The sequence below is a fragment of the Rhagoletis pomonella genome, unplaced genomic scaffold (assembly GCF_013731165.1).
Source record: "Rhagoletis pomonella isolate Grant_MI unplaced genomic scaffold, Rhpom_1.0 Rhpom_scaffold_00003, whole genome shotgun sequence".
Lineage (NCBI taxonomy): Eukaryota > Metazoa > Arthropoda > Insecta > Diptera > Tephritidae > Rhagoletis > Rhagoletis pomonella.
Window position 1 is genome coordinate 29862854 of NW_023458557.1, and position 21793 is coordinate 29884646.

The 21793-nt window shown below is 35.2% G+C and overlaps 2 protein-coding genes and 1 long non-coding RNA gene across 3 annotated transcripts in view; 1 reads left to right on the plus strand and 2 right to left on the minus strand.

Moving 5' to 3' along the window:
- LOC118736157 (uncharacterized protein DDB_G0287625-like) overlaps positions 1-1239 on the minus strand; it is a 5674-nt gene extending 4435 nt beyond the window's left edge. The window contains exon 1 of the mRNA XM_036466255.1: positions 1126-1239. Coding sequence (XP_036322148.1) covers positions 1126-1239 — 114 coding nt within the window. The remainder of the gene's footprint in view (positions 1-1125) is intronic.
- Positions 1240-3229: 1990 nt separating this feature from the next.
- LOC118735126 lies at positions 3230-4847 on the plus strand. Its single transcript, XR_004992514.1, has 6 exons — positions 3230-3592; positions 3662-3928; positions 3987-4090; positions 4170-4313; positions 4384-4527; positions 4589-4847. It is a non-coding gene; the product is annotated as an uncharacterized LOC118735126 (long non-coding RNA).
- Positions 4848-5265: 418 nt separating this feature from the next.
- LOC118736158 (myb-related transcription factor, partner of profilin-like) lies at positions 5266-6019 on the minus strand. The gene is made up of 2 exons (XM_036466256.1): positions 5802-6019; positions 5266-5739 (listed from the first exon to the last, which is right to left on the minus strand). Exons 1-2 carry the CDS (start codon positions 5955-5957, stop codon positions 5266-5268), a joined length of 630 nt encoding a protein of 209 aa, XP_036322149.1. The 5' UTR covers positions 5958-6019.
- Positions 6020-21793: the final 15774 nt, after the last annotated feature.

Genomic DNA, 21793 nt, shown 5'->3' on the forward strand with positions numbered 1-21793 from the left:
TATTGCAACAAAAATAGGCAGTTTATAATACATATATTAATAACTATACGTGAAGTATTCCTCTCTCAAATTAATAGTACAAAGTCAATGTATAAGATAATTTAAGTAGGAACTCAATAATGCCAGAAAGTATGATACATATTATTCAATCATGAGGTAAATTGTCATAGTAGGTGTGGTAATCTTCAGGAAGTAATCGTTTGAAATACTGGAGATCTTCATACTTTCTGCGAGAAATCGTACGCTTACTCGCGTATAAATTCGGAAGGTGAGAAAACGGCAAGGAAACAGTTACTAGGGGATTTTCTTTGCGGTATTACTTGCCATTCGTTGGAGAATCTTAGTTTGAAATGTAGCAGCATCTTTGCCGCGACCGGGACGAATGCTATTAAAGAATCGAACTGTGTTAAAGCTTTTAAAGAACGTGTAAGTAAGATAAGTTACGTCATATTGTTTTGGATTTTTTCTAGCTGATCTACATACTTCAACGTATTCTGCAGGAACATGGATATCTCTTTTCTTCAGTGCTCGTTCGATAGTGGAATGGATACTATCAGCTTCCATTTGGGTATGGCCTACTTCAAGCAATAATGATATTGTTATTTATAGCTGTGGATAACAAAGCATTAGCCATAACACAGTTTCAGTTTTGATATGTCCATCCGTCGCTATAAAAACTACTGTAATTGGCTCCCCGGAACTATTATTTGGTACTACATTTTTTTCTATCAAATCTACCCACAGGCTGGAAAACTCTTCTGCATTTAATCCTCCTTCTGTTTCGTTCCACAAGTAACAATACCCGGCTTTGTCTTTTATATTATAAAATGTCAAATTGTGCACCTGAAATTTAGTTCTGTAATATAAACTGCTAACTTTTAACTTTGGTGCCATAAGAAGGGCTTGTAAATCAACTGCAAGTACAATATTTTCTTCGCTTTTGTCCTTGAGTTTTTCTGCTCTGGCTTCTTCTTTTTTCTGCTGGTGGGTTGAATATTCTTCAGAAGATAAATTTCCAACAATGTACAACGCTCACTTTTCACACTGGTCTTTATCCGACAAATATAAGCCCAGGGTTTTAACATCAAAAGCTTCATAAAAGGTGGCAATTGATAAAGCTCGTACATTCCTACTGTTATACCAATCATTTTTGTGAAAGTCGTAAAGAGATTGCTTTGTAGACCACTCAGGTAACAAATATTTCGTTTGGAATGTGGCGCGACAGTAATGTGATTCCATAGTAGGCAAAGAATCTAAAAACGTGTACATCTCTTTGCGCTCTTTAGCAAAAGGATTAGACGATACGTTTGCAAGAGCAGAACGCCTAAAGGTCGTTGGAGCATTACTTATGGTTGCGTCAAGTGTTTTCTTACCTTTCCAGCTAAGCACAGTCCATCTTCCTATACCGATTGTGTTGAGAAACATAGTCCTGCATACTTTAACTCGTTCGTCTTGTTTTTTTAAATGGTATAGAACTGTCCGATTTCTTCTCGATTTTTGCTTTTTATTTCTGAATCGTTGCCTTTTAGTAGGGCGCGATGTCACAAGTCCGTCAATATATACTTTTTTTTCTTCCCAGCTCATGCTCCAAAATCCCTTGAATAAGTATTCCCTATCTTCTTCCGTGATGCTTGCACAATTTATTGTACCATGTTCTTTTTGCTGACACTTGCACCTTTCCTTTACCAGTCTTGGTTCTTTCATAATTCCATGTTTCTTCCTTTTTTCTCCCATAATATTTCTTTCCGTGTTCTCTCAATTTTCCATTTTTTTGCTGCGAACAAATTAGACCTTTGCATTAGTACTCTCTTCTTTCGTTTCTTACTTTTCTCCGAGTAACAATCAGATTCAGAACTAGAATTTATTTCATTGGTGGAATTAACAATGTAGGGTTTTCGGTCTCGTCGGATGCCACTTCTGAATCACCATATCGTTGATTGATTATACTTATAACATCCACATCTACTAACTGATCACTCACTTCAGCTGTAACATCATTCATCTGTAAAATTTAAGCTTATTCGCTGGCTATTACCTTGGCTTAAACGCATAAAGTAATACTCTCAGCTAGAACTAATCGAGCGACAGAAGCACAATATGTTGGATTTAGCAGTTGAATTTGAACTGATTGTACTTAGCAGCTTTACTCATCAACAAATTTTTGACAATTATATTTTTATTTTGACGTATTTTTTTGCTTGCCAACTGCGGAATCGCCTTCTCCTTCGAACTGCATCAAAAGGTCAATTTTGCCAAAAAAACCGATTTAGCAGGTTAACACTCTAAGCCGACGATATGTATATATGTACATGTATGCATATGTACTAGAGATGTTAATTTTTCGGCTTTTTACGATCCCGGGAATTTCGGGATGGCGTTTTCACAATGCCGTGATTCGGGATTAGTCCCGAGATTTAGATATTCATTACTTTTCAACAACTTGAATGGAAAAAATTTCTTCTATATTGTTTGAGAAGCTCTCACCATGAAATATATAATAAATAAATGGGTTTGAGACCTACTTTTTTGTTTAAAGTGGCGTTTTTATTTTTTCTCTCTGACCGCAGGATTTATTTTGAAGGACTTTGTAATTTCAAAGATATGATTAATTCCAAAAGTTGTTAAAAAAATTCAATGCAATGTAGAATAAAAATATGGATAACAAATGCAATAGGAAATTTCTTTAGAATTTAAAAAATTAAAAATTTTTGGATTCACAGGAACAAATACGTAATTTTTAAGCTGACAAAGTTAGAAGAACGAAATTCGAGGATGTTATCGAGTTTATATAAGCCCTTAACATATAATTTTTTCAAAAACAAATATTGCGAAATTTCAAGGATAAAATTTTAAAATGACATTTTCAATATTGACCAGCCTTTCTGCACCAGAAACTTGAATCTGTTTAAATTCTACAGGATTTCCTCATTAATTTCATACCCATACTTCTTCTCTAAGCACATTTAATTTAAATAATTTTTGAATTACTGACGTCAGAGTGAAAAACTAAAAACGCAAGTTTATTATATTTGGCTCATGGCTTTGCGAATATATTGATTTTTGCGTTTAAAATTTACTATCGTGCAGTGTTATATGTATGTACAATGAGCTAGACACTTATAAAAGAATATTAATTATTAAATAAAAAAGAAATATAGCTAATACTGGTCAAGAAAAGGAGTTTCTATTATTGCCATCAGCGAAAATTACAAATCCCGAAAATCCCGGGGTTACTTGCCAAGAATACCGTGATTTTCGAGACCTTAAAAAGTCCGGGGGCGGGTTTCCGTAATTCGATAGTCGACACTCGTCGGCTCGATACTTCAATTCGATATCGAACGCTTGGCGAGACCATTTTGGTTTCCGTATTTCGATATGACCACTCTCGTTTTCCTATTGTAGGAAGCGTTTCGAGTGTTTTGTAGCTGTCAAAACCTGTGTGAAATAAATAAATATAAATGGTAATTCGAATGAAAACAATGTACAATTGGCGTTATTTTTTGATTTTGGACGGTTTTGGAGAGGAAAACTCTTTAATTAATAGAAGAAGGATCCGAGATGCATCTAATCCCATGGAATTGCCTGAAAAGTGGTAAGTTTAATTAATATTGTAAAAACTAAGGAGCATTCAATTTCTTTTCAATTTATTTCCATTTCTAAGCTTCCAAACAAAATATCGGCTGACCAAAGAAGTATTTATGTACGTTCTCAACGAAATAAAATTAAGGAAATGCATGAGAACTACATATATTCCTCCAATCATGAGACTAGCAGCAACACTGGAAATTTTAGCAGGTGGCGGGTACCAGTGGCAAACGCGACACGTTGTCATCCATGGAAGACCATTTATGTAGCCAATGCATAGTTTATGAAAAAGACTTCCAGCCGTGTAAGGAGTGGTTCAATCAAAAATACAATTTTCCTGGGGGTAAATTCGTCGAATCAATAACTAGCTTTCTAATCTTTCTAATTTTAATCCACTGCAGTTGTCGGTGCCGTCGATGGTACGCATTTGCAGTTGCTAAAACCTGTGGAAAACGAACACATATATTTTAATAGAAAAGGCAAACATAGCATTAATGCAATGATAGTAAGTATATATATACTTTATGTATGAAATTTCCTTGGAATTGTTTATGAATTATCGTATTGGACAATCTTTAATGTAGATCTGCAACCATAAATTAATTATAAGAGCTATATGCCCAAAATTAGGGGGGCTGCACACGACTCGTTTGTGTGGAAGGCCTCCAATGAGAGAATGGTAATGGAGCGACGATACAACAGCGGAGATACAAATTCTTGGCTATTAGGTAAAGTCGGTGAACATTTAAAATATATTCAATAGAAAAAACATATATTAACTCGAAAATATATCTTAAGGCGATTCTGGATACCCTCTTGAACCTTGGCTAATGACCCCATACCGATTACGAGAAAATGAAACTGACGCAAGTAAATGTATCTACAATGATATACATAGCAAAGCAAGGAGCGTTGTTGAAAGAAGCATTGGGGTTTATAAAGGTTAGCATATTGCAAAATTCAGTTCTTTTTATATTAGTTTTATTCACATCGTCTACTTCAGGGCGCTGGAGGATATTATCTGACGACAGAAAGCCAAGGTATAACCCAACATTGGTTGCCAAAATTGCAAACGTGTGTGCAGCTCTGCATAATGTGTGCATCAGCCGCAATGTTCAGTTTGAAAGCAATAACGAAGCTGCAACTTCACGACAAGAAAGAGGGGTAGATACCACTCCACCAGAAATAGTTAACCGAGAAGCTGAAAGAATAAGAAATCGAATAAAAGAACATTTTTCCCAAACCGCAATGTAAAAATTATATTTGTATTGATTGTTAATAAATAAGTAACATAAAACATAAACATTGTACTTCACATAAGTTATAAATTCATTTATCACTTGTTTCGCGTTTCAGCAAAGCGATTTTTACTTAACTATCTCTAAATTTAATTGTAGTGCTTGAAATTTTATTTTTCAACTCAATCTTATTGTTCTCTTTTAAAAGCATTGCATTTCATTGTACTTTACATAAGTTATAAGTTATCATTTGTTTCTCGTTTTAGCGCTTCGATTTCACACGTAACTTTCTCTAAATTTAATTGTAATACTTGCAATTTCATTTTTTTGTACTGAATTTCAGATGCAACTTGCTTTTCCATTAAATGCAGCTTCTTTTCTTCAATTTCATTTTTCTCCTTTAAAAGCTTTAATATTTCAGTTTGAAATTTGTCTTGGTTTTCTATTTCTGTTCTATGATTCTTATCTTTGGATCTACACATCTCTTTTTAGGCGTTTGTGGTACTATAGGCGTTTGTTTTAGTTTAGACGTTTGTGGTGCTTTAGGTGATGGTGGTGCCTCTCTGTCGCTTGCCGTGTCGGCGCTTCTTTTTCCTCTTGGTGTATTAGTCTCACCTGCCCCTTCATTTTCATTATTACTCGAGGATTCGCTTAACATTTCTCTTAAAGAGTCACTAACGAAAGCTTCGTCCGGTTCCGGGGCAGCAGTAGAAGAGCAAGGCTCGTCTGTTTTGGTACCATATGACGCCACGCCCGGAATGCCCATTACTTGTGCGTTTATATTTGCTGCAGCAATTACACGTTCCTCCAAATTACTTAATTTAACGGCATCATATGGCCCACCACCCGTTTTTTTTAAACTATTCATTCGGGCGCTTAACTTGCGCTTTGCATTATATTTGTAGTCAGTCCATACCTAGAAATATTGCATGAATTTAATGTTACAACTAAAATCATTTGCTAAGTATTTCTATTTACTTTCTGCCATCCCTTCGTTGATTTCATCGGAGGCCCGTTGCTATTTAACATTTCCGTTAATTTGCTCCATAACTTCTTTTTCTTCTCGCGCCCATTGCTAACACATTGCAAACTATTTTTGGTTAAAGCGTCGTGCTGCTCCATAAATTCTATCATAAGCTTAAGTTGAGCAGCGTTCGTTTTTTGACTCCTAAATAAATAAAAAACGTTTAAAATCACAGAAAAATTAAAAATTTTAACTTACATTTTGGTTGAGGTTGACAGCTGCGAAAGGCAAAAGGAGAGCAAAAGTGGTGTCGAACAGTTTCTATCGAATGGTCGATACAGCACGACGATATTTATCGTTAGGGAAAGCAAAAACGATACTTCGATACACGTTTTTGCTCGATATAGAATTACAGAAAGCCACCCCGGGATCCCGGGATTAACGTTCCTAATATGTACGAACATTTCCTTACGCTGCAAGATTCTTGTGAGGTACAAGTGCTTGTATCAAAAGTAACGAGTAAAGTAACGATACGAAAGATACGGGTGTTGATTGGATTAGTCACGAATACATACGAGTATCCAAATTTTCGTTACTTTACCAGCTGCAATGCACAAATTTAGTACAAACGAAAACAAATCTAATTAGAGATTACAACGCTGCTTGTTGATATTAATTCGAATTATACTGATTGTAAAAAAATATGTGTTTGTTGTACATTTGTTCATGTTTGTCATTGTGCTATAACTTTCTAGAGCAGGCCGCCGCACCCTGGGGCGAGCATATGCCTGGGGTGCCGCTAGTGGCTTGAGTATGGCTGACTTCCAAAACGTATCAATACAATATTTGGATACTGTTATACTGCGGTATTCAAACTGTTTGTATATGCAGAGTTGCGACACATTGCAACCATATACATTGCACATTTTTAATATTCAATATAGCAATGAACAATTTTTCTCAATCTTCCATTTTTAAAACACAAATTGTAACCAATAACAAACGAAGAATCAACTTTGTTTCTGATGCGCTGATTGCTCTAGCGATGCGTTTCGATAACTTTTCGGCTGCGTTTTGGAACAGTATACATTGCCAATATTTTGTAGTTCGACGTTATGGAACCCTATACTTTGTACGTATGCAAAGCAATAGACGTTTTGGAAGTCAGCCTATACTAGTGGTGGGGGCAAATTCTTTAAACTTTCCATATACGGTTTGATCAAACTTCAACATGGCGACCAGAAAATCAAAAAATTTTGATTTTTATTAAAATTACCTTCAGCGGCTCGTGAAACCCCATACACAACACAAATGGCTTGCAGCAAAGGGATATTTCGCTTGGTTTGTCAAGCCGCTTGTGTGATGTATTTCGCTCTTAAGCGTAGTTCCCCAGTACGTTTTGTCAACGAAAAATTCAATAAAAATTTTTTTTAGAATAATAGCAGAAATCATACCCTTTTCACAACCATTTTCGGTACTTTTGTAGACCTAATCCGCATTTCACCCACTTTTCTTCCGGTTTTCAGATTAATTTTCGGATCTTTTGCTGGCTGGGCTGTTCTCGTAACAAGCGCAGCAGCTTTGCGCACGTATATATGTTACTTATTCTTTGGAACTTCTTATTCACACTGCGAAAGAGCGATTTTAGAGGCAGTCGAGAACGAACTTATAAAAAGTTTGAAACCTTGTGAATTTTTTAGTTTTCAACTTGACGAAAGTACCGACGTAGTGGGACTTAATGTTCTTCTCGTATTAGTAAGGTACCCATTCGCAATGCAAATCGAAGAAGAACTTTTGATGAGCGAAGTACTTAAGACTTACACCACTATCAACGAAATTTTTAAAGCTATCGACAAATTTGTACAGAAAAATGTGTGTCGGTATTCCCTGGCGACTAGGAAGATGCCGCCACTAGATTTAAAACCCGTATTGGATGACGCTGCGAAGATAACAGAGGCCTGTGAAATTAAAATACATCTTTGGTTTTTTCTAGCGCGTCGAGATCTTTTTATAGGTGAAATGTATATTTTAGAATGTCTAGCGATTTGCATGAAACCGTCATAAATAAACAAAGTGAACTAGAAAAACGTATGTAGCTTCGAAGTTAACGCTACGAAAATTGATAACAGCCGGTTTCACCAGCAATTTAAATTAAATTGCTTTCGTGAAATTGGCTGTAAAAGTTATTTTCTTAGCGTTAACGCGCATTATCAGCGTTAACTTGGAAGGTTTAGAAAAAAACATTGTCGAATATTTTCCCAACATTGACTCTGAGGATGTCTACAGCTGGATAACAAACCCCTTTTCATGTGACCCGAAAAGTAAACCTACTGAGATGACAAAGTAAGCTTTTGAAAACTTCTGGACATCAGTGAAAACAGCACTTTGAATATTAAATAATACGAAGGGAGCCAAGAGAGTTCTGGATGCAAGCGTATGCAGAAAACACTGCTGTTGGCAACATTTCTATGTTAAAGTTTTTTTCATTCGCAATGCAAACCTCAAATGAAAATATCTTGGGAAAATTACCTGATCTAGAAAAGCGGTATACAGATCCGTAATCGATGGCCCAAAATTCAGTTTACGTGTCTCTGCGCTTTTTTCTGTCATTTTAGCGCTCCTAAAGTGTAATGAGCAATCCAACCAAAAAATTATTTTTTTTTAGCGAAACAAAAACTAAACAAAACTACACTGAGAAAAAAAAACGCGTTGTTAAAATGAAAATTTTTTATTTGATTACCGTTTAAAAATGTACGTTTTTAAATCAAGTGAAAAGTGAATATTGTCATTATACATACACTACGTATAATAGAAATATTCAATTCAAATACGCCCGTATTAAAATGAAGAATTTTTCACTGCACGGCTGTCGGTTTGCACATCTCAGATGCTTTTTCATATGTAATTAAGAAAGTATATATATGTATACAAAGCATGCACAGCAGTGACAAAACATACACACATACATGGTATACGTTTATCTGTACAAATGCACTAATCGCGCGCTGTGATGTTGATTCAAACTCAAGATTTGAAAACACATTTACGTGTATGGCTGTAGCTGAGTGTGCAAAGACGCTTGATACAATTGGTTGCTGCCAAGAGGGTCCGGGTTCAATTACCATCAGACGGAAGATAAAATTAATATTTTTTTTCTTCTTAATTATAATTTCGTATAACGAAAAAGCATCTGTGCACTTCACAACGACATATTTTATAACGTGCACACTCAAATTTAAAACGAGTTGGGTTGGTGCTCTTTCAAATGCGTATTTTTTTAAATTTAGTACGTTTTTTTAATACTAAGACAAGTAAGATTTCAAATATGTATGTATGTATTTTTGTATTAACTATTTAATTAAATTCATAATTTTCATCGTCGTCCATATCTCCATTATCGTCACCACTGATAGATACTCCAGTCCGATTGATCTTTGCCTGCGACGTCAATTTCTGAAATAATTTAACCAAGTTAATACAATTTTGATTTGCCACAAATTTATGTACATACAATAATTTTGCATAATAATTTCATACCTGATATACTTGTTAGAGAATCACTGTCATAACTTGGTAGCTGATCCCCTTCAAACCACTTGAAATGATTATCTTCTGGTTTATATCGACTGCTGAGTGGAAGATCAACCTTTCTGGGCAGCCAGTTCGAAAACGCCCTATCTCAAAAAACTTTTCAAGACGTAGACGTAGTTTCTAATATTATTACGAATAAAATATATAAAAACTAACCTTTATACTATAACGAATATGAGGTGCTATTTTATACACCTTTACTACCTGCTACCTGCCAAAGCCACCCCTATCCAAATTTCATAGTCTGGGTTTGTAGAGCTGTCAAAATATCGATAGTCAAGTCTATTGATAGTATCGACCCATTTCATATGTTTTTCTAAATTCATTTATTTTTCGTTATATTGCTTTTATGAATTTGTTGGTTTTAACGGCTCACGGTTGCATTTTAGTATCGAGAAATATTGCTAGAATTCATTCGCCGTGTAAAAAGTCTAAAAGCGATTTCAGAAATTTTCCCTGCAATTCGCCTTTCGGAAATAAAAAAATTTCTTTCGACATATAGACACTTACATGCAAGGTGCCACTGCTTATGCAACTGCTTTCTGAAATTTCTTAATTTGACAGTCTTTTGAAATATATTGCGTTGCCACGTCTGACACGCTCTTAAGACGGCAATGTAATTTCTGGTATTTCCGCCCAGCACGTCAACCATGTATTTGTAATTGCATTTGAGATAAAAAATAATAGTTGATAACGTAATTTTTTAGTCGGTTGTTTCATTTACACACATGGTCTCATTCCGTTTCATTCACATGGCGGCGAAAAAATTACGGCACTGCAAAAAAATACTTTTTTTTCGCACTCCGTCCTGGATGATCTTTATGGCCGCGTCAGAATGGGTACTTTGCGTACGTTCCGCTCAAGGATGAAACTGACAGTTGAGTAGACTATGTGTGTTTGCATAGAGAGCGTCAGATTGGTAACCCTTGCGTCGACGGACCCAACGAACGTTGGCCAACACTCAACTTTTGATGCACGTAAGTCCGTCACTGCTGACAGTTGTATAACCCTGCGTTTACACAAGGCAAGACAATTGAGAATATGTATTAATTGTCACATTTTTTCAGTAGAGTAGACGTCCAGACAATAAACTGTCTCCGAAAAGTCAAAGATAGTGACGAAGACATCAAGAGAAGTGTGAATATATTAGTAAAAAAAAGTGTGAATATTTTGCTATTGTTACTGCAAAATTAGCTTGTGTAAACCCCCATAAGGAACAGTTGATTTTTGTTTGCAGACGCAACACCCTCATTGTGGCGTATCTCTACGTTACGTACGCCACTCCCTTCGCATACTTTTCCGTTATTGACGTACAAATACCCATTCTGACGAGCCTATTATTCGTACGTTCATGAAATAATGCTGCCAAGTTTTGTTCTCTTTGAACCAATACGTGCAAATGTCAAAAGTGCCAGGAAAGAGAATACGCTATTAATGAAACGATAGTGGCGATAATACCAGAACTATCAATAGTTATTTCCTGTGGCCAGACTATCGATTCTATCGATAGTATCGTCGATAGTTTGACAGCTCTATGGGTTTGTTATTACCTGTGTTGGGGCATACATAGAGAAACTGTCAGCCTTTATTAAATAACGAAGGTATGGCCGTCGCTGGCTTTTGCTCTATTACATAAACAAGTAATGTTTAAGCAAAAAACAAAACCGACTTCAATTCCCATATAAAAATTTAAGATTATCGTTAATCTCTTCATGATCCAATGATAGGATGTCAACCAAATTATAATGGGACCAACTGTGAGATAACACCTTTCCTTAAAAAAAAAAAAAGAATTATAGCAATCGGTTAACGTGGTCCAAAGTTATGCTACACCATACATTAAAAAATAATAATAATAAAAAATATTTAGGCGAATTGATAACCTTCTCCTTTTTGCGAGGTTGGTTAAAAATAAACGCACCAGCACGCTTTCAGCGTCAAATGATTTCAGGGTAAAATTGTCAAAGCTCCCAATAAACTTAAAGGAAATAATGAAATCATCATAACAATTTCAGTCCTCACATTAAAGCTAAATGAGCATAAAGTTTGCATTGTGTTTTCGTAGACATTTCAGGAGTAGGGGTGCCGCGAAATTTGTTTAGCACAATAAGGGTGCCGCGGTGAAAAAAGTTTGGGAACCCCTGTTCTAGAGTAGTTTTTGTGCTCCTGCTATCACCTTGTATGAATTCGTCTTTCGTTGATATATTCCAATGAAAATAGTTGCGTTCCTTATCTCCCAGAAATAGTCAGAAAAAGTCCGAAGTAGTCAGATTTAGTCCAAAAAGCGTTCCTTAACTCGAAAATGACAGCAAAAATGAGAGAGCAACACTCAGTGAGAGTGACTCTCTTCAGTCCGTAGTAGTCAGGTTTAGTCAGAAGAATTTTTGCTGGCAAAATCGTGAAAAGTGTCAAACTCAACTGAATTTGAATATCGGAAATTAGAGAATACACAAAAAGTGAGAATAATCTAAAAAGCAAAAAAAAGTGGATTGAGGGAAGGGGAAGGAGGCAAAAAAATAATTGATATAGTAAGTGTTTATCGGTAGAGGCGTTCGCGAGATCACCTCTTATAAAAAGAAGGAGCTTCTCTTTATATAATTAGTGTAGGTAACACAGAGCAACACCGATTTTGATCCGGCAAATGTTGAAGCTGTTTTTGATAGGCTTTTTTGTGCTGGTTATGAATCCGTAACTATAAAGATTTGAGAAAATTGTGGTGAAAGTGTCAAAAATCGCGTTTTTTGAAATATTTGAGAAGTTTTAGTAATGAAGCAAAATGTGATAGAACCTTTCACTTAAATTAAAGCTAGAACTACAGACCACTATCCTTGAAAGTACTATTCCTGCACCTTGCCCTGATGGTCATCTATACTCATTTACTTTTTACCGTCCAACAATAAAAAAAAAAATACTAAAAAATTATGCAATTGAAAAAAGGTGTAAAAATCAGTGTTAGCTGTTCAATAAATGACTATAGGTTACCTTAGGGTCAAGGTGTAAGAATGGTATTTTCAGGGATTTAAGTCAGAAGTCCAAGGCTTAATTTAAGCCTAAGTGGAAGGTTCTATCACCTTTTGCTTAATTGCGGTAGGTACTCAAACTTCCCAAAATCAGTTATTCCTGTTCAACAAATGACTATAAGTGACCATCAAGCAAAGGTGCAGGAATTTGCAAGGATAGTATTCGAGAGTTTTAGCTTTAATTTAGGTCTAAGTGAAGGGTTCTATTGCTTTTTGTTTCTTTGCTAGAGCTTCTCAAATATTGAAAAAACGCGATTTTTTTACACTTTGACCTCGTTTTTCTTAAAATCTGGAGCTGATGAAAACCTTATGCTTATGGATTCGTAATCAGTACCCAAAAATTCGGTTACAGCGCCAATAAAGAAGAAGATATTTGTCTTGATGTTGGTAATAGTATTTTGAATTTGAAGCAAATCAGACCATAAACGAAGTTTTTCGGAATAACTCGACTCCTGCGCCACCTCTTTGAAACACCTTTCGAACAAAAGAGCAATCATTCAAATTGGTTGAGAAATATATTAGCAGTAGGGAGGAAAAGATTTGTATGGGAATTCCGTTAGCGTATTTATATATAGATAGTAGATGGTGAAACCAAAGCAGGCATTCATAGGCTTATACAGAAATGGGAATAACTCGGCTCCGGAGCCACCCATCGGGTCCATTTTTTGCAGGTGTATTTCTCTTGATGTTAGTAACGCGTATTTTGCTGCAAAAAAAAACAAAGCTTGTAAAGATTTATTAAGAAAATAATTCAAAATCAGTTCTACTTAAAAGATTTAGTAACAGAGAAAAATTACTGGGAAGTTAAAAAACGTAATTTTTTACACAAAAAACGTCCGAACGTCAACAGGATACAAAAAACGTCCAAATGACGTTAAAAACGTCTACCTGGCAACGCTGTCTACAGCGCATACCAACTATAATCTAGGGATGCAAAAAAAGCATCGATGCATCGGAAACATCGATGTTTGCTATTCAATGTATCGAATAAAACCATTGTTTTGGACCTTTCGATATACATCGATATATCGATGTATTTTTTTTCGATACATGCGCGTATTCATAGTCCAGCAACTAAGGCGAAACTAACAAAGTTGCAACTTAAATTTAAGTACCAACTCAAAATTTACCTCTATTCATAGTCGCATTTCAGACTTCTACTAAGAAGTTTCGACTTAGTTTACGATATAGCAAGACGAGTGTGAAAATGTATCGATTTTTCTTTACGATATTTTGGAAAAATTACACTTTTATTAAATAATGTCAAGTTTGATCATCCGTTTATGTAATTTCTATTTTCATTGCATAATTATGCAAAAGAATAAGGTACCATTTTCTTGTTAATTGTGTGAAATAGCCAGAATAACCGCAGTGATGTGAAGTCGATGTTTATCGAAAGCATGCTGTGAAACATACAAATAGTAGATATCTAAATGTTATGCACAAATTTACTTTAAAAGAACTAGCGTGAAACTGACTTATTATTTGAGAATTTATCTAAATTATTCCAATTATAAAATTGTGATGTAGCTTTATTCGAATTGTAATGCGCATTTAATTTCATCTTCCGATTAAAATGGATCGATCTTTGTAAATTTTAATTGGAGATTATTCAATATTATCAAATTCACCCTCTACCAACTTAATTTTTACATATTTCGTCTGTTTTCCCTTAATTTGATAAAATACTTCTTCCTAGTTACGACTTAGTTGCAGCTGCAGCCGAAACTAAATTTTAAGTTGGTACTTATCCAAAAAAGTCGAAACTAAGGCGACTATGAATAGCTTTAGATGTGACTTAGAATCAGGGACGTGAACCGGATGAAAAATTTGGTCGGTTCGGTTCAGCGGTTCGAACCGTTGTTGCACTTTTGTATTGGTTCGTCAAAGCGGTTTTTTTGGTCTTTGAACCGGGGTTTCGGTTCGGTTCAACGGTTCGAAAAACAAAAAAATAAGGCCCAAATTTAAGTATAAAGTGCCAAGTGCAAAAACGCGCAAGTTTGGGGTCAAGTGAGATGGGCTGCCTTTACATTTGATATTGTCACATGGTAAAAAACATGGTAGGTATTACCATATTTAACAAAATGAAGAAAAAGTGGGTACATTTATCTATTGAAAATTAGTTGAAACGAACCTTTAAACCTTTACAGAAAGTGGTTCGCTTTTCGGTTCGGATAAAACATTTGGAAAATTTCGGTTCGGTTAATGGTTCAGTTAATTAATAGAAAAAAGCGGTTTTCCGGTTCAAAACCGGTTCGGTTCAAAACCGGTTCACGTCCCTGCTTAGAATAGTTTCGACTTATACCATGTTCTGACCGACAACGAAAACACTTTGAAAACGAGTTTTGGAATTGTGGGCTGAAGGCTGTTCACACCGGCTGTTAGTGTTTTCGTTGACATTTCTTACATCCTCTGATTGCAGTTTTGCTACATAGAAACTAAACCAAAATGCTTTTCCCACATTTTCTTTTCATTAGCAACCTCTTACTTTCATTCTTATTCTAGTTTGGCCAGCCAATTAACAATAAATACGAAATAGCGTATTAAAGATGAGAAAATACGACTTCCACTTCGATAAATAATCGAAAAAAAACTAGTGAAGACACCGATTGGAATGAGTGGAACGTGAGTTTTCAAATAGTTTTCAGCGAAAACTGGTTTTCATTTGACAGATTTTACATGGACGAAAACACGTGTTTTAGGTCGAAAACCAGTTTTAGCAACGAAAACATGTTTTTGATGTCGGTCAGAACATGGTATTAGTTGAGTACTAAATATGACTATGAATATGCGCCAAAGAGTTTTTTAACAAACGTAAGCGTGAACACGAGCCATTACTTCATTTGTTAACTAACGGGTACCCGTCTTGTAGGGTTCTAGAGATTCCAAGTTTACGATTTTAAGCTTTTTTTCCATATACATATGTAAAGGGTGTTGCAAAGTTGTTTAAATGGATGAAAATATATGACACCGGATTTTAGAGAAACTTGCACTTTTATTTATTGGACTATAAAACTGAAAACTAAGAATCTTTCTAAAAATCCTGAATTAAAAGTTTTTTATTGCGTAAACTTTACTGTTGTGCTGCATGTTCACAGCGTTTTGTCAAGAGCTGCCACACAATATTTCTCACGGCCCTTAATTTATGTTTTTTGTGTTTTTAATTTTAACTTTTTGTAATTTTTTAATCTATAATGGAGTATTTGATTTTTTGTTATATAGTAGCATATTATGAATTGTGCCAAAAGTGGCTCTTTTCCATTAGTGGCACACATGTACATATAAACATACTTTTGTATCGATTCGTACAATGATATAATCAAGCCCTTGTACATCACACTAATCATCGCAACGAAACTCGTAGCGTAAGAGAATGTTCGTACATATGCATGCATGTGCGTACATATTTACGCAACATACTTTACTTGCTGTCTTCACAAGCAAAAGATTTTATCTTGATAATGTTATCAGGCAAAATTTTGATCAAGGATACCGCATATTGCTCTTGGCAAGCGATAATTATCAGAGCATTTATCTTGATAAATATTTCCAGCAATTTGGTAGTTTGGCAGCTAAATTTTCATATGCGCGGAAATTTCAATTCGTCATAATTATTGATATTTTAATATAAAAGCAAAAATTTAGCTGTTTTCTATTAAAGTATTTGTTTTTATGTACTTGGGTTTGAAATAGAATTTTTTTTTAATTTTTTAAGTAATTAAGTCCGGGAAAAATAGTTGTTGAAAGCCATCTTACAAATGCTTTTATAAAGAAATGCCAACGCGCAATTATTGATAAAAATTGTATCAGGCAATAAAATGACAGTTGGTATGCAAAAACTTTTGCCTGTAGAGACGGGCCGTTAGTATCGATACGAACAACAGTTTCGTTCCCGCACAATATGCCGTGTTGTATTGATGCATGTTACGCTGACGACACACAATCATTTTCGCCTTTAAATTTCTTTTCACGCATTGCTTGTCAAAAATCATCAAAATTGAAAGCCATTGCGTAGGCTGCATTCAATTTGAGAAGCAGTTTCATTATCAACATGTCGCTTTCAAGAAAACAATGTAACTGAAGCCCATTTTCGATTTTTAATTCCACTGTAGATTAACATTTTAGCATGCAGAAGCATAGTGTTTCTTTATTTTCGCAAAGTTGAAACTTAATTGAAAGGGAAAAATTTAAAGCAAGTTGTCCATTCAAGTAATAAATAAGACGCTTTAAGTGTATTGGTTTCGTCGGATTTTGTCGGCTACACGTACACTACACCGACTCGTTGTAGGCTATGCTTGATGAAAATCAAAAAATTTTGATATTTGAATTTGATGACTGTTTATTTGACCGTCTCGCGTTGTACTCACATTTGGTTTTCTCAATCGCACGCTTTTCTTCGACTTTTCAAATCGAATCGAATACGTAAGAATGCAATAGAATATTGAAGTAAAAGGAAAAAAGGGTTGCCCACTGCCAATTTTTAAACATTAAAATGGTAGAGTTGCCGGATGTCATATTCGTGCATAAAATCAAGGGTGAGTTCACACTTGGTGATTCATTTAAACTGTAGCGGTGTTACCAACATTTTCCCCCCCGGTATCTCCCTCAATGTGGGAGTACCCCACTTAAACACCGTCACTCCGTACATCTAGTACTGCTAATTTCGTCGTAGATAACATAACTCCTTTTGGCCAAGACTAGCGCGGTGAGTTTGGGTCAACAACTATGACTACGTCACCCACTTCAATGGGCTTAGCCTTCTGATACCAATTGGTTCTTCGGGTCAACGTTGCACAGTGGTTCGGATAGCAGATCTAGCTGGACGAAAGTCAAAATTTTTTTGTTTTTAAAATACTTAATGGTACTTGGAATACATTCCTGACAATACATTCAAATAGAAATTGCATTTATTAAAGCATTAACATATGAAAACAAACTCTATTTTAAAAGCTGAAATTTACCTTAAAAGATTGCTAATTGCACTCACATATATTTGCATAATTGCAAATTGAGTTTATAAACAAAAAAATACACTTATTCCGCTATACACTTATTCCGCTATAGATTCATTTATGTCCACATTGGTATAAGCAAATTTATTTTGAAAAATCGTCGTTTTGATTAATTAAAAAAATAAATTAAAGAGTAGGAAAAGTAAAGGCCGTCGAAGGCCATTATAAAACCACTTGCATATTATTCTTTACACCTTCGCAAATGCAGAAGGTAAGTTCGATAACCAAATCTAACCAATTGGCTTAGATATTTACATTTTAGTGACGGTATGTCAAATCTCAAAATTCAAAAGTAATTATTAACCGGAATGTATCTGAATATAAATATAAAATCAGTGGCGGATCCACGGGGGAGAGGGGGGAGGGGGATAGGGATTGTGTGTTAAAACAGAAAAATACTTAGAGTTATAAAAACTTTGGTTATGTAAGAGTTAAAAAAAAAAAAAAAAAAAAAGTTGCAACTCGCGAATTTTCTGCTTTCTGAAATTAAAAAATTATACAAAAGGCATGTAAATATTTAAGCGCTGTTATAAATTTTTTTCTGAAATTTATTTGTGTTCTTGCTGTGATCTTAAATTTTAGTCATGGTAAATAAAATCTTAAGAAGTGAATTGTTTGACATTTGGAGAAGTGTTGCTGAAACTTCTAAAAGACAACAAGGTGTCCGTGATTATGTGATTAGTAAATTGAAAGAAATATCTGATGAAAATGCTCGTTCCGAAGCAAATAAAGTAAATTAAGTAAATGACTTTAGATTCGTAATCAGCAACCCAGAAAACCCCCGATACCCAATTACATAGAAATCTACCGATTTTTTTAAATTTACGTCCGCCATATTGGATCCGCCATTTTGAATTTTTGGTAAATGACTTTAGATATGTAATCAGCGACCCAGAAAACCCCCAGATACCCAGTTTCATAGAAATCTACCGATTTTTTTTTTTTTTCGTCCGACATATTGGATCCGCCATTTTGAATTTTTGATAAGTGACTTCAGATTCGTAATCAGCGACCCAAAAATCCCCTAGGTACGAAGTGGTGTAAAGATCCATCAACGAGTATTTGTTTAAATAGTTTAGTCCAGCTAGATTTGAGATCCGAACCACTGTGCGCTCCCTTTAAAATTCAGTACAGAGAAGGAGCTTCTCTTTATATAATTAGTGTAGGTAACACAGGGCAACACCGTTTTTGAGGCTGCAAATGTTGAAGCTGGTTTTGATAGGCTTTTTTGTGCTGATTAAGAATACGTAAGTAGAATGTTTCCATCAGCTCCAGATTTTGAGGAAAATGTGGTAAAAGTGTAAAAAAATCGCGTGTTTTTGCAATATTTGAGAAGCTCTAGCAATGAAACAAAAGGTGATAGAACATTCCACTTAGGCTTAAATTAAGGCTTGGACTTCTGACTTCAATCCCTAAAAAGTAAATGAGTATAGGTGACCATTAGTGCAAGGTGCAGGAATAATACTTTCAGGGATGGTAGTATGTAGTTCTAGCTTCAATTTAAGCCTACGTGGAAGGTTCTATCACCTTTTGCTTAATTGCGGTAGGAACTCAAACTTCCCGAAATCAGTTATTCCTGTCCAACAAATGACTATAAGGGCTGGTTTCTCCAACTTAACTTAGTTAAGCCAATTTTCTCGACTCAGTCAAGAATAAGCTGTGTAAAACGTAGATTAACTTTTGACTTAAGTCCAAAAGTGGCTAAACTAAGTTAAGTTGAGTTGGAGAAACCAGCCCTAAGTGCCCATCAAGCAAAGGTGCGGGCATGGGCGTAGCCAGGTACGGGCAGGGGGGTACTCGAGCCCCCTTCCCCCCCCCCCCTAACTTTCAAATTTTCCTTATATATATAAAATAGTACACTGAAATGCCAGCTTAATAGGCATTTTCCCATTTTTGTAGGCCTGTGTAATAAGTATTGTTAAATAGCCAATACCCGCATGTTTGCACCGCCTTCAAACACATTTCGAGCTGTAAGACAATGACTCGATTCTATTCTACGCATATATATAATACGGGTATCGAATTTCGAGCAAATGGGACCATAAATAAGAGTTTTTGGAATTGATCGGTATCTGGGCCACCTATCAGAAAAAAATATCCTATTTGTTAACCCAGCCAATAAGCTATCTACGTGCCAAATTTCAAGTAACTCAGACAATAAATAAGACTTTTTCGAATAGATCGGTCCCTGGCCCACTTAACGGAAAAAATTAATCCTATATACTAATCAAGGCAAAAGGCAACCGACGAACCAAATGCATTTTTTTAACGTAGCTCGACCCCTGTGCCACCTATCGGAAAGATTAAAGTCTCCCATTCGAATCAGTTATGAAACATAGGAGAAAATTGTTCCCAATTGATTCAAGCTGCCAATGAATTTCACAATTATCCGAAATTTTCCAAGCATTCGTCGAAAAAAATTCAAATTTTTCGCGTTCTTCCGGATTTTCCGAGTTTTCTACTTGACTTTTCTATTTTTCTACTCGAATGCCATTCTGAAGGAATTGCACACAAAATTCCTAACAAAAAAATCAATTTTCGATTTTTCCAATTTTCCGACTTTCCCGGAGGGTTTCTCCAAAATTTTCTTTCGTAAAAACCTTCTCCTGGTAATTACGAACAACTAAAAAAAAATTTTGCCAAATCGGAACAACCGTTCTCAATTGATGAATTACTATACATTTTTCACACCATTTTTATATATATAGATTGGAAATTCACTAAATCACCAATATTCCCTTTTGAAACACTACGTTAAATATTATTTGAAAAACTTTTTCAAAAAGTACATAAATTTTACAACAAAAGATAGTTTATTTTGTCATTAAAAAACAAGTAAACAATGTTCCCGAACTGAAATGAGAAAATGCAATATGGCGGAAAGTGATCGTAATAATTCAGTTTTCCTTATATGGCGTCTGCAATGTTGAGAACTTTTCAGAGGTATTATTAGCCATTTTATACACACTTAAATTTTATATAAGTATATCTTACAGATTTAACAAAAAACCTCATATATGAAGAGGTTAGAATAATAATAAGGGTCTAAGTGACATTTTTTGAAAATATAAGTTATACCCATATTTGTATAGTTAAATATAGTGTTTATTTGGTGCCAAAGAGGTCCAAGTCTTTGAATTAGTTAATTAACCTGCATTCATTTAGGCAAGGATCATTTCAAATGCATTTACCCAGAGCTTACAATAAATAATCAACTTAAACCTTAATTATCTCAAAACAATGTCAGAGCTACTTAGATCCTGGGCTAGCCAACGCGGACCGCCGCGCTAAAGAGACAACATTTACTTTTTGTATTGAAATAAGATCGTATGGCTTTATTTCTAATATGTAAAATTTTTGCTTATGGCTTTGTTTCACTTTCTCCATGGAAATAAAGTCATATGGCCTTATTTCTCCATGTGAGGTGAAATAAAGCCATATGGAGTTATTTCGTATGGCTTTATTGCACGGCATCAATATGTGAGGATGACAGCAAGGCGAACTCATATAAGGTAGGATTACAGGAGGTTTTTTAAAGAAAGCCATAAACGTAGCGACCACGTTGGTTCCACTTGGTGATGTTTTGCTCTAGGTTGCACCGTTTGTGGGCCTGTTGAATGAATTTGTGTCTTGGTTGTATGAAAGATCAAACAATTTTGATTTGCTGGCAAGTTGTACAACTCGTCGCTACATTAATGGCCATGTTGTACAAACTCATTCTATTTTGCGTTTATTTTGTTCACTAAATAACCCAAAATGGATAACTGCGGATCGATCTGAACCAACGGTCGCAACGTTTAAGGCTTGCATTATGTCAAAATTATGTGTTTGTTGTAATTCATTCTGCCATTTCATGCGTTTGAGTATAAACTGAGTGCATGATTTCATTTATGCGCGAAATGGAGTTTATGCACTGAGTTTTTACTCAGATCCATGCAATGATTTTGTGAATTGGACTACGCATAAACGTGTAATGTGTTATAAGGTAATTTTATGTTTTTAAACTCTCTACCACATGAATATATGAATTCGTGATATGAATATATAAATTCGCCTTGGAAGATGGAAAGCGAGTAATAAGAAATGCCGTACAAAGGAATTTGTCTTCTTTCAACTTAAATAAATGCATTTTGCAAACAAAAGTGCGTATGTTACTTAGTGCCTTGCTTATATTGCACGGGGAGAATCGTCACAGATCGCGGCGAATTCGTAAGGATCTATTAATTGCATTATAAACATTTGCATTTATTTGTTAAACATACAATAGATAATTATGTGACAGTTCACTCCGTTCAGTTAATTCCATCACAACACGGTCCTAACAGGCTAACCTAATATTCGCGGCTTGCGTTTTGGTACGCATGCCGTCGAATTTGTTTTTTT

Bases quoted from the DNA above. Each gene is read 5' to 3' on its own strand.
- LOC118736158 (XM_036466256.1), bottom strand. From the start codon at position 5,957: ATGATAGAATTTATGGAGCAGCACGACGCTTTAACCAAAAATAGTTTG. The intron at 5,740-5,801 runs GTAAATAGAAAT...CAATATTTCTAG, and splicing joins CAACGAAGGGATGGCAGAAA to GTATGGACTGACTACAAATA.